Here is a 13567-nt window from a genome sequence, read left to right as displayed (position 1 = left end):
CAGTATTCCTCTAGATTCTCATCCTTAGAAATGGCAAGGTTGGGGCGCTTGGGTGGCTCAGTCGGTTAAGCGTCCGACTGTGGCCCAGATCATGAGGTCATGATCTCACCATTCATGAGTTTAAGCCCCGTTTCGGGCTCTGTGCTGACAGCTCAGAGCCTGGATCCAGCTTCAGATTCTGTGTCTCCTTCTCTCTCTGCCCCTCCCTGCTCGCAATCTGTGCTGCTCTCTCTCAAAAATAAACAAAAACATTAAACCAAAAATTTTTTTTTAAATAAAAAAGAAATGGCAAGGTTAGGGGAAGGGCTTAAGAGCACATTTTATTTATCTAGACATACGCCCCTGACATAGCAATTGCATATTTCTCTTACTTCATTTTGTGGGGAAACTCAAAGAATGCAGTGTTTTACAATTCAAATTAAAGCAACAAACACATCAAGCTGTCTGATTTTCTGGGAGTGAGAAGTGGGGGAGGGGCTTTATGATGGCATAACTGCCTGAAAACTTTTCAACACCAGAAAAACGTTTTGCAGCACGAAAGAAAAATGTGCATGTTGAGAAAGAACATGAATGCTAAAAACACATTGTTACTATAAATTTTGAATCTGAGACACAATTCACAATGCTGCTTTACTAATAGTGCAGTTTTAAACCTATTTAAGCTGGGAAATTTGTTATCAGGTGACTCATACATGTGGGGAAATCCAGTTCATGTGTGCCAAAGATGAAAGAAAGCGATTAGGTGTTTAAATGTTAAGATTCCATTCAGTCTTGTGAATGAACTGCAGTAATCTCGGATGAGAAGAAAAGCAAGAGGGCAGTTATTCATCAAGTTAAAAAATGTTAAAGGACTCTCTGGATTTAAATAATAAAACCTTGCATTTATGACACATTTATCTTTCAAATACCGTAAGGACTTTTCTTTTTTATTTCGAAACATTCAAAAGTTAAAAAAAAAAGTTAAGTACAGTGCAAACAACTTTTTGTCCTTAAGCATTTGAAAGTACAGACCTGAGGCCCTATTGCCCACAAATACTTTTTCCTACAGACAAGGACTCTCTCCTGTATAATCACAATGCAACCGTTAAAAAGCAGGCAATTAACACTAATGCGTGACTGCTAGGTAAGCCTCAGGCTCTGCTCTACTCACGTTCTGCCAATTGTATCAATGATGTGTTTTCTAGCAACAGGTTCAGAAGCACAGCCTGCACTAAGTTGTCATGTCTCCATCATCTGCCTCTGCCTGAAACAATTCCCCGGTCTTTCTCAGACTTTCATGACTTTGACACTTCAGAGTTATCCTGTAACTTGTCCCTTCATTTGGATTTTGCCGGTGTTTCCTTAGGATTATATTCAGGTTATACAACCTTGGCAGGAATATCATAGAAGTGATGTCACTTTCATCGCTTTATATCGTGTCATGTGGCACATAATTTCAGTCTGTCCCATTACCATGATGTTCACTTTGGTTCCTTGCTTAAGGTAGTATCTGCTAGGCATATCCTCTGTGAAGATATTCTTTTTCCTAGTGAAACCATGTAAATAGCCCATTCCTCAGCAAACTTTTGATGTACTCATTTACTTATGTCTTTGTAGTCATAATTTTCTATTTTATTCAATGGGTGATGATATTTTACTGTCATTTTAAATTTTGATGCTCCATTTGTTCCTGACTTGGCCAATGGAAGGCTCTTCAAGTGGCTTCTATGTCCTTGTGACACTTTCACAGCATTCCTTGAGCCCTTCCTTGCTCTGTCACAACAGTGTTCCAGGCTTATACTTCCCCTGCCCCAGATGTGGGATCAGTCATTTCTCTAAGGAGCCCTGGTTCCTCTCAGAGAAAAGCGTTATTTAGAAGACAAGATCTTGACACTACCTGTGATCATTGGTATCAGGCTGTCACCATGCCTAAACTTGCTGTGGTGCCTCTAAAAATGTGCCGCTTGGGGGCAGCTGGGTGGCTCCACCGGTTGAGCGACCGACTTCGACTCAGGTCATAATCTCGAGGTTTGTGGGTTCGAGCCCCACGTCAGGTTCTGTGCTGACAGCTCAGAGCCCGGAGCCTGCTTCGGATTCTGTGTCTCCCTCTCTCTCTGCACTTCCCCTGCTCACTCTCTGTCTCTCTCTCAAAAATAAATAAACATTAAAAACAATTAAAAAATGTGTCACTCGGATCTCCTGCTACAGGCAACATAATTGACTGACAGCCCCTACTACTGCCCGCCCCCCCGATCTATCACCCTGTGTGTACTGAGGCCATACTCCCCAAGGGTTACTCCCAGTCAATACTTAAGCATAGCAGGCTCAGGGGGCCCATTCTGCAAGACATAGGAATTCTTCAATGGGCAACTTTGGTTTGGGAACTCCCCATCTACTTAGTAAATCCATTCTTGGAACTGTGTGGCTGTGCAAGACTTGTCCTACTCCTGTCCTTCTTTCCTTGTCTCCTTCCACAAATGTCAGAAGACATCTCAGGCTGAAGGATCTCTCTTCCTTCTCCTTTCTTACTTGTATTAGTTACCTATCACCCTGTAGCCATTACCTTTGAAAGATATTAACTTAAAACAAAATACATATTTATTATTTCATAGTTTTTGTAGGTCAGGAATTTGAGAGCAGATTACCTGGTCCGGAATCTCTCATGATGTTGCTGTCAAGAGGTCAGCCACAGCACAGTCATCTGATGGCTTGACTTGACCCTGGAGGGTGTATTTCCAAAATGACTCAGTTGGCTACTGGCAAGAGGTCTCAGTTCTTCACTACAAGGACCATTCCTTAGGGTCCCTTGAGTGTCCTTGTGACATGACAGCTGACTTTAGCCCTACACAAGTGCTCCAAGAGAAGGCAGAGCCACTGTTAAAGACAAGCCAACAGGTCCAAAATGGAGTCACTTATGCTAAGCCCCATGCCACCAAACTGAAACTTACAGTTTTGTCCTCTCCCAGAAATGGAATCTTAAACCAATCAATTAGGAATCACCAGGTCAGCACTGGTGAGGTAACCTGCCTGATAGACCCTTGCCATTCCCTGAAGGAAAGTTACTGTGCCACAACGGATCCATTATTTTGCTAGTATAACTTTCTTGTCCCACTCCCTTCTACTGATAAAAGTCTTCCATTTTGTATAGCTCATTGGAGCTCTTTTCTATCTGCTATGTAGGTTGCTGCCTGATTCATGAATCATGGACTAAAGCCAATAATATCTTTAATTTTTTTTAAGTTTATTTATTATCTTTGAGAGAGAGTGAGAGAGAGAGAGCACAAGCAGGGGAGGGGTAGAGAGAGAGGGAGACACAGGATCCGAAGCAGGCTCCAGGCTCAGAGCTGTCAGCACAGAGCCTGATGTGAGGCTCGAACTCATGAACTGCGAGATCATGTCCTGAGCCCAAGTCGGACACTTAACCAATTGAGCCACCCAGGCGTCCCGCTAATAGCATCTTTAAAATTTACTCAGTTGAATTTCTTTTTAACACATGTCTTGTATTGTCTAACCTTAAATTCACATCATGTCATTGCAGAATAGGTCAACTCTATTCATTTTGGGAAGGACTTTCCAGGTGTGAGAACGCCAAGAAGTAAGAATCATTGGGGGCCACCTTGGAGGCTGTCACGCTCCTCCTATACATCTCTTGCACATCTAATCTTGTGCAAGAGTCTTGGTAACTCCTTCTTAGTAAACATGAACTGACACACCTGCTTGGTGGACAGAGCTAGGGAATACACACACACACATACACACACACACACACACACACAGAGTCACATATTCATTTATAGCTATATCTATCCACATATACTGAAAACCATAAATTCATATCGATACATCCAATATCGATACATTCCAATAAAGAATCACAGCGTCTGTTCTAGTGTTTTCTCTTTCTGTATTTGTAACTGCTTTGTACGTTTTGAGATACCTGGACATGTAGATTTACCTATTTTATCAAATATGGGAAGTTTTTGACTCATTCCTTCAAATATTCTTTTTTTTTAATGTTTACTCATGTTTTTGAGAGAGAGAGGGAGAGAGAGAGACAGAGATAGAGAGCGTGAGTTGGGCAGGGCCAGGGAGAGAAGGAGACACAGAATCTGAAGCAGGCTCCAGGCTCTGAGCTGTTAGTACACAGCCCAATGCAGGGCTCGAATCCACAAACTGTGAGATCATGACCTGAGCCGAAGCTGGACACTTAACCGACTGAGCCACCCAGGTGCCTCCTTCTTCAAATATTCTTTATGTCCCTTTCTCTTTGTTACTGGAAACCTTGATTGCTACCTTCTACATTGCTACTGCACCATGGAGAGAAGGGCAGACGAGTAAATTAAAACACAACAAACCTCTTCTACCATGTTTCAGTGCTCATTCTCTCTCTTTTTTTAATGTTTATTATTTTGAGAGAAAGAGAGAAAATGTGAGCGGGGGAGGGGCAGAGAGAGAGGGAGACACAGAATCTGAAATGGGCTCCAGGCTCTGAGCTGTCAGCACAGAGCCCGATGTGGGGCTTGAACTCATGAACTGCGAGATCATGACCTGAGCTGAAATCGGACGCTTAACCAACTGAGCCACCCAGGCGCCCAGTGCTCATTCTCTTAAAAAAAAGAAACAAAAACAAAAACAAAAAACCCCTTTATTTATTTATTTGTTTGTTTAAATGTTTATTTATTTATCTTGAGACAGAAAGAGAGAGTGCAAGCAGGGGAGGGGCAGAGAGAGAGGGAGAATCTCAAGCAGGCTCTGCACTGTCAGTGCACAGCCTGACACAGGGCTCTATTTCACGAACCGTGAGATCATGTCCTAAGCCAAAATCAAGAGTCAGATGCTTAACTGACTGAGCCACCCAGGTGCCCCTCAGTGCTCATTCTCTTGACTAAGCATTTGCTTGGTTGCTGTAAACCTTTCACTGTCTTGTAGAGCTCTGATAAAGTTGACTCTGAGAGTTTTTGCCAGTGTTTTTTTTTTTTTTTTTGCAGTATTTATGGGAAGAGACAGGCCCCTGGATTTCCCCACTCCATCACTTTCATTGACATTGACATCGATATATCTGCCTTCTATTTGTGACTCCGTCCTCCAACAGAAAGCCAGCTTCTATTATTCTTAAGGTATTTACTTTTTGATTAATCCCTCTGTATGTAACCAATATTCCGCTCCCTCTATCATCCCTTTCCCTGCATGGACCCCTCCTCTTTGCTCCGTCGACATCCGAGTCCCTGCGACAGAGTGTCCTCTGCTGTAGGCGTCCTTTAATTCTGCTGGGACTAACCTGAGTACTTTAGTGCACAGTGTTTTCATTTATTGATCATTAAAAAGTTTTATTAGGTTTTACTGGGGGGTTATATGGCCACTGATGAAATAAGAAACAAATATTATTAGGAACAAAGTATACTTCTTTTCAAATTATAACTATATTTAGGCATCTCATGCAATACTCTTATTCTGTAGCTAGGAATGACTATTAAATCCCATTCAAAGATGGAAAAATAGAGGTAAGGTACTCTTATGGTATCCCCCAAATTTATGGTGAGCAGCTGCAGTCACACCCTGTCCGATGTCAGGAAACCTTGCAACACGTCCTTTGTCACTTCCCTCTTCCATTTCCAGCAGCAACTCTTCTACATCTTTTCACATTTCTGAAGCCCACGCTGTATTCTTTCTTACTTCACTCTGAATAGATTAACTTTGCTTTTTTAAAAAAATTATTTATTTATTTTTTTATTTTAGAGAGGGGAGAAGGGGAGAGGGGCAGAGGGAGAGAGAGAAAGTCCCAAGCAGCGTGAAGCATGACATGGGGCTTGTTCCCACGACCCTGGGATCACGACCCAAGCCAAAACTGAGTCGGATACTCAACTGACTGAGCCACCCAGGCACACCAAACTTTGCTTTTTGAATACAGTGGTCTCCCCTTACCCATGGGGTACACATTCCAATCCCTCTGAGGGTGCCTGAAACCATGTTTCTTCCTAAACATAAAAGCTTAACTTATAAATTAGGTGCAGTAAGAGATCAACAACAGTAACTAATAATAGAACAGGGGTGCCTGCCTGGCTCTGTGGGGCATACGATCTCGATCTCAGGGTCATGAGTTCAAGCCCCGTGTTGGGCACAGAGCTTACTTAAAAAAATGGAACAATTATAACAATATAGTGTAATAAAAGTTCTGTGAATGTGGTCTCCGTCTCCCCAAATATCGTATTGTACTATACTCACCCTTCTGCTTGTGATGACGAGATGCTAAAATGCTCCCATGATGAGATGAGATGAAGTGAGGTGAGTAACATTGTACCATAACATTAGACTACTAGTCTTGATCTTCTGATGACAGGGACTGTGGTTGGCTGTGGGTAACTGAAACCAGGGAAAGTGAAACTTTAGATAAGGGGGGACTACTGTATTAAGCAAATAAAGGCCATCAAATGTAAACTCTTTCAAATATTTGTCTCTGTTATCCCATTGCCCCCAAACCTATAGTTACAAGGGGCAGATTCGGGTTTTGTGGTACCTGAGCACATGCAACTGGAAAAGGAGGAATTAAAAAAAAAAAGAATTCAAAAAAATTTACCCTGGAAAATTTTATAAAAACATATGACTATGTTATATCATGGTCATGGTCCCTCCCAGAGCCTCTGGAAGCAGCCTGTGAAAGTAGGGGTGGAAAAAGGGAGTTGGAACTTCAGCAGCTTTTGATAGGTCTCCTCGTTCTCTTGCATCCGGAAGTGGTGGTTCTCCTCCTCCCCCCGTCCAAGGCCAATTCATCCTGTATCCTCCCTCTCTCTTCTTCCCTTCTAAACAATTCCATCACACAGAACATATTGTTCTCTAACTTGTTCTTCAATTAACAGTATATCAAGGCTACACTTCCAAATCGATACATCTAAATCTACACAATTCTTTTTAACAGCTGTATAGTATTCCACAGTAAGGATAGACCATTGTTTCAACTATTCCCTATTGAATGCATTCAGGTTTTTTTTTTCTTATTAGATTGAACCATATAAAACTACCATATTTGTAGGCTTGTTTGTTTTGTTCATTTTATATTACAATGTTTTACTAAATATCTATGTCTCTATAAATTTTGTTCCTGCGGATAAATTCTAAGAGGTGGGATTCTATTTTAAAAGAGGTGGATATTGGGGGGAGGCACCTGAGTGGCCCAGTCAGTTAAGTGCCGGACTCTTGATTTTGGCTCAGGTCATGATCTCACAGTTTTGTGAGTTTGGGCCTTGCTGAGAACACTGTGCTACAGGTGCAGAGCCTGCTTGGGATTCTCCCTCTCTGTCCCTCCACTACTCGTGTGTTTTATCTTTCTCTCTCACATGCAAAATAAATAAAAAAAATTTTTTTTTAAAAAGGTGTGTATAACGGGCTACCTGGTTGGCTCAGTGGGTTAAGCATCGACTTTATTTTGGCACAGGTCATGATCTCATGGTCCTGAGATAGAGTCCTGGCATCAGGCTCCTTGCTTGGTGTAAAGCCTGCTTAAGATTCTCTCTTCCTCTCTCTCTCTCTGCCCCTCCCCCATGTACACCCCTCCCCTCCCTAATAAAAAAATAAAATAAAAGTTGTGTATATTTTACTCCTAGATTGCTTTCCTAAAATGTTGGCATAATGTATGCTCCCATCAATGACCTTTTTGGAAATTATAAGTCACAGCAGCCTTGTTTCAGTGCTTCTCAGAGCAGACTGTCTCCACCATACCCTGTATTCGCCATTATTGACCGCACCTTCTCTCACCGCAACTCTTCAACCAGTTTTCCACCTTCCCCCTTTCGGTTTATGTCTCTAGCTTCTCTTTTTCTATTCATTCCTAGATACTTGTATTCCACATGGATCTGCTCTGGCTCACTTTTCTAGCCACAACGAGTGCTCTCTTCTCCCCTTAGGTAAGTTTATGGCTTCAGCTGTAACCTCTACCCTCAGCCCACCAGTGAGGTGGCCCCAAGTTCACTTCACCTGAACTATGAAAATGCCCTCCCTTCCTGCAGATGTCTAACTGTCATCCTCCAGAAAATTGTGGTAATAACTATTTACTATTCTACAGCACATTCCTGGATTGTGTGGTGTATAAGTTCCACAATCATCACTGAATAGCTATATTTTCCGCTCCTCTCCTGAGTCCAAACTTCTACATCAAAACTGTGTACTGTATATCTCCAGCTGGAAGTTTTACAGGTAGGGCCAATACAAAAGACCCATTGTTGAACTTATCATCACCTCTTCTGAAATCCTCCTTAGGCATTTCTTTTCTTAGTAAACGAGACTCTCATTCACTCGGGTGCATAACTTAGAAACCTGGAAATTCACCCTGACTTCTTCTCTCTCTCTCTCTCTCTCTCTCTCTCTCTCTCTCTCTCTCTCTCAATTCACATCGGATAGGTTCCCAAGCCCTGCGGTTTCTACCCCATATTCCTCAAATCCATGATCTCTTCAATCCCCTGGGTTATTGGCCTGACCATCTCTTTCAGGGGCTAAAAATAACTTCCTCCTTGGTCTTCCTACTTTTTGCCTTGCCTCCCTTCTATTATGCACACTGCAGTCAGAGATATTATTTAACACGTAAATCAATTCTCTACCATGAGAAAAATGCTTCAAACTCCACACTGTCAACAGGCTAAAATCTAAATGACTAAGCATGACTTAAAAATCAATTTATTTATCCAATATCTACTTAACGGCCTGCCTCATTTTCTGACATTCTCTAAAAGCACCCTATGCTTCAGCTATATGGATCTACTTTCAAATCTCCAACATGCCAAGCTCTCTAATAATTCAGTGCCTTTGCACCTGCTACCCTTCTGCTTGGAATTCCTTGTCAGTCTTGTTGGCCTGACAGACTCCGACTTAAATTTCAGGCTTAAGCTCTCAGGTTATTTTCCTTTTTTTAAATGGTGCAGGCAGACAAACACTCAAGTTCCTTATTGATATTCTGCACACCTACACCATAGCAATTTTAACATTTAAATTATTTGTTTTATCAATTAGTGTTTCTAAACACAGTTGTAAGCTTTTGGAGGGTAGGAGCCATGATTAGTCTCATTTTTGCATCCCCAACACATAACACAGTGACCTGCATCGAATATTTAATAGGCATTATTCATGAATGAATGTAAAAATAAATTAGTTAAGTAGTAAGAATGATGTCCAGGCTAGGGCTTAACCTTAAGCTACATAGATTTTTCACTTAAGTACCTCTTAAAAAATTGGAAAAACAGAAGAATATATTAATGGAAATTTAAGAAATAAAAAGTAAAAAAAAATCTCATATTACTTTACCATCCTAATGCCTGTTTTAATGCAGTTACTATTTACTTTTGGTCTTTTTTTCTAATATGTGGTAAATAAGGAAGTATATTTATACTATATGCTTGTTTTTATATTTATATTTTACATGGTTGTAATGAAGACATACGTGCACTTTCACGTTTTTAAGTTTAACTAACTGTAAACATTTTCCAGCACTGTTGTGTAGTCATCTGAACCATCACTTTTCAACATTGTATGATACTTCCTCTCTCTACTTAGGATGATGGCTATAGAAACTTAGGTTGTACTCAGTTTCCTATTATAAATAGGAACAGATCCAGGTTTTATGGAACTTGAAATTTATACAATTTTGAGAGACGTTTTCAGTAAAAGAATACAAAAAAGCCTTACTTTTGCAAACTTTGTGAATACATTGTTAGGGACCCTCCCGGGGTCTGGAAGGGGCCTGTGAAAGTGAAGCTTAATTGTCACTTAATTTAAGTGAAGGTTAATTTTCATCAGCTTCACAGTTGTCTACCTCCAATTATAAATAATCCTGTGATAAGCATTTTGAGCATGTGATTTTTCCCTCTCTTCTATTATGTTCCAAGGATTCCAAGTTATTATAACACCATAATATGGTCATATTATGACACCTTTCTCACCTTGAGGTTGAGAAAGGAAATGATTATTTATTGAGCACCTATTATATACTGATATATTATTTATCAATATAGTTTAGATATATTTAAAAAAATTTTTAATGTTTATTTATTTTTGGAAGAGAGAGAGAGGGAGGGAGAGAGAATGAGCAGGGGAGAAGCAGAGAGAGGGAGACACAGAATATGAAGCAAGGAAGCTCCAGGCTCTAAGCTGTCAGCACAGAGCCTGACACGGGGCTCCAACCAACGAATCACAAGATCAGGACCTGAGCCAAAGTTGGACACGCTTAATCGACTGGGCCACCCAGGCACCCCAATATACTATTTAATTTAATCCTTACTACAAGCCTGAAGGAGGTATCATCCCCATGTTACAGACGAGAAAACTGAGGTGCAGTGGGTTTTGTACATCACGTACATCTTTGACTAGTTACATCTTGTAACTGGTAGGGTTTGGATCCAAAGCTCATGCCTTCTCTTCTCCACTACATTATGGTGTTTCCACAGCCTCACTAGCTTCACAGTAATACATTTTCTAGGCTATTGCTGAAAAACCTGGTTCACAGGTACCTGTTTTGAGGAGGCCAGTAGGCCAAATTTGCAGTCTTGACATGGTTCTTGGAAGAAGGTAATTTAAATCAGTGGTGACTAGACTTTCTTCAGGTGAATTTAGGAGAAAGTGATTTGACTGTTTCTGCCCTCTGTCTGTTTACAGACCTGTATCACTTAGTTCAGCACATATTTCTTGGAAGAAGCAGTGTCTGAAGTTGAAAGACCTGGGCTGGGTTTGGGTCCTGCTGTTGACTACTTGAGTGGCCTTGGCGAAGTCATTGAACCCCTCATTTTCCTCCTCGGTGCAATGAGGATAATAAGTAACAAATCCTGCCTCACTCCAGGCTAGTGCCAATACGATAATGTGCGTGCAAACCCTCAGTGAACTCCAATGTCACTGAGGTACAGTAGTGCCCCCTTATCAGAGGTTTTTGCTTGCAGTGGTTCCCCGCAGCCAACCACGATGGGAAGCAGATCATTCTTCTTCTGACTGTTGTCAAAAGTCAATAGTAGCCTAAGGCTACGTCCCAATGCCTGCATCATTTCACTTCACTTCATCTTTCGTGTAGACATTTTATCATTTCACATCATCACATGAAGAGTGAGTACAGGAAAGATAGTTTGAGAGACAGGCCACAGTCACAAAACTTTTATTACAGTATATTGCTGTAATTGATCTATTTTATGGTTAGTTATTGTTGTTAATCTCTTCGTGTGCCTAATTGATAAGTTAAACTTTAACTCAGGTACATATGCATAGGTAAAACCGGTATATGTAGGGCTGGGTGCTATCCATGGTTTCAGGCACCCGCAGGAGGTCTTGCAGTTAAGGAGAAATTTTTGTATAAGTAACATGGTGGAAGTTCCTCCACTTGCTCGCCCGTCTGCCTCCAGGTAAGGGCCTGTGACAGCCGTACGGAATTCACCTGATGGCTCCATTATGGTTAACTCTGGCTGGAGTTGCCTCCTCAGCTGAAGTTGCCACTTCTTTTTACGGGGTGGATGTTTGGGCTGTTCCACCGGGAAGCATCAAAAGCAGCAGACGCTGTGCAAAACCAGGCTGAGATTCTGGTGAATCTTTTTCTCCTCAAGCTGCGAGCTGATCAAAAAAATGGCAAAGATTTATCTATAAATGCAACTCGTAAAATCCCAAGCGCAGTCCTTACCAATTGTCCCTTTGCTCTGTCTTAGGTGCTGACGCATTTATCCTGGAATTTTACCTGGCCGATTAGAAATCTTTAGTCCTTGTGGGACCTAATTCTGGGGATGGTCTGTAATTCTGGAAAGCCACGAGAAAATAAAAATCTCTGTTCTGAGTTGGCGTTTGGACATCTCCCCGTATCACGTTTAGCTGGTGTAAGCAGCATTAATCTTTATTTTCTTTAACAGAGAAAAGCGTAAACCCATTTCCAAGCCCCAAGATTGAACTCGTCACCCTGTGCTGGGCCCCGCGCGGCTCCCCGCGCACGGCCTGAAGCTCCGCAGCCGGCCCGCCGCCTCCCGCGTCCCCAGCCCAGGTGTCAGGCAGCGTGTGCCGGGACCTCCACCTGGCTCGGCCGGCGGCGACCGCACAAAGAGCGGAGCAGGCGGCGGCCCGGCCGAGCCGCAGAAAGTAGTCCCGACCACGCCGGGCCGATGTTGTTCGACGTCGCTTCACGCCCTCCGCGGGGAGGGCCGCAGCGGCCGACCCAGGAAAGAATCCCATAGGAATGCGCCGGCGGGAGGCCTTTTCCCTCCAGCTCGCCACTGCTCGCCTGGCAGATCTCCCGGGGTCTCCAAGCAGAAGCCGTGCGCGCGGCCCCCCACCTTCTCCCGCAGCTGCTCGGGAGGCGGCGCCGAGGGAGGGGCTCGCCCGCGCGCAGGGAGACCTTCGCGGCGACCCGTGGCGGCGGCGGGACCGCGGTATCCCTGCGCCGCTGCGTGAGAGGAAGAGGCTGAATGAGGAACTGCGCGGGGGAAGCGGGGCGCCGGGGGAGGAGGCGGCGGGATGGAAGCAGACGCTGGCGTCGCGCGAGCCCCCGGCAGAGCGGCGCGGTAGAGAGGACGGCGGCGGCGGCGCGCGCGGAGCCTTGACGTGCCCCTTTCTTTCTTCTCTCTCTGGAAAGCTGGGAAGCATGAGCGTGCAGACCTGCCGCTGCGGCGGCCGCCCCGGCTCCTCGCCTCCCCCTTTTCTGGCCGCCCCTCGCCGGTGAGAGAAGAGAACGCGAGAAGGGAAGATGGGGGCCGTCCTGAGGAGCCTCCTGGCCTGCAGTTTCTGTGCGCTCCTGAGAGGTGGGAAAGGGGGGGGGAGCGGGAAAGTTGGTGGGATTTGGGGGGGAGGTGGCCTTGTTTTGTGTGTGTCTGGGGGGAGGGGGAGGGAGGGAGGAGAAGGGGAAGAGGAGCCAGGAGAGGCCTGGTCGTGGGGAAGGAGAGAGAAAGGGGCCCGGGAGAAGGGGCTGTGCGCTCCGCCTGGCCACAATGCAGACCCCTTCCTGGGGTTCCGGACCTTCCCTGGACACAGAAGAGCCTCATCCGGGCTGCTTGTGTAGGTGAACCCCTGGAGCTCCATTCTATCGCAGTGACTGAGGGTCTGCTTGTCCCTTTCTGCCGGGAGTCATCCGGGAGGAGGGTCTTTGTATGGATTTTGGCTTTTAAAATGTTGGAGCCGAAGATGCTTTAACGTTGGTCTTCTCTCTGGAAGCCCCCACCTTTTCTGTGTCTCTTACGGTGAACTTTTAGAGCCTTCTTACTATTTTTCCAGGCCTTGTTACTACTAATAATTGGCTTCCGTTGGGGATCTAATGATCCTGGGTGAGAGCACAGTTGGAAAGTGACTCCGAGGTTATAGGTCGAGCGTTTCAGCACTGGGAATCTTCTGAGCTTCAGCCCATAATAAAATAGAAGCGTTGCCCTTGTAACCCCTGGTATTCAGGACTTGCCCCTATTTTCGGAGCCTGCAAGTGTACAGTTGGCACTGAATAGGAAAGTCATCCTTGTGTGAAGAGGAGCCTGTCCTGGGACCTAAGTTATCGTTTGCTGCGCTCCCCTGGGGGACTGCTTGGCACTTTGGTAAAAAACGTGAGCTATTCTAGGTATTTTGCTCCGAAAATCGCATAAATTCGACGGCCCTGTGGTTT

The 13567-nt window shown here is 44.1% G+C and overlaps 2 protein-coding genes across 3 annotated transcripts in view; one reads left to right on the top strand and one right to left on the bottom strand.

The window, feature by feature from the left end:
* Positions 1 to 13567, bottom strand: part of LOC113592969 (uncharacterized) — a 209131-nt gene that overhangs the window by 31594 nt on the left and 163970 nt on the right. The window contains exons 4-5 of the mRNA XM_053199618.1: positions 10470 to 12715; positions 6202 to 6339 (exon numbers count right to left, since the gene is read on the bottom strand). Of these exons, the coding sequence (XP_053055593.1) occupies positions 11818 to 12715 (898 nt within the window). The 3' untranslated portion in view covers positions 6202 to 6339; positions 10470 to 11817. The remainder of the gene's footprint in view (positions 1 to 6201; positions 6340 to 10469; positions 12716 to 13567) is intronic.
* Positions 12382 to 13567, top strand: part of LRP6 (LDL receptor related protein 6) — a 175917-nt gene continuing 174731 nt past the window's right edge. Inside the window, exon 1 of one of the 2 annotated variants that reach the window (XM_027035576.2) lies at positions 12382 to 12722. In XM_027035576.2, the coding sequence (XP_026891377.1) occupies positions 12668 to 12722 (55 nt within the window). In that variant the 5' untranslated portion in view covers positions 12382 to 12667. The remainder of the gene's footprint in view (positions 12723 to 13567) is intronic. The other variant, XM_027035577.2, reaches the window with a different exon arrangement.

The sequence above is a fragment of the Acinonyx jubatus genome, chromosome B4 (genome assembly GCF_027475565.1).
Source record: "Acinonyx jubatus isolate Ajub_Pintada_27869175 chromosome B4, VMU_Ajub_asm_v1.0, whole genome shotgun sequence".
Classification (NCBI taxonomy): domain Eukaryota; kingdom Metazoa; phylum Chordata; class Mammalia; order Carnivora; family Felidae; genus Acinonyx; species Acinonyx jubatus.
The sequence above is the reverse complement of the archived record's forward strand: the minus strand, read 5'-3'. Positions and strand labels throughout refer to the sequence as shown.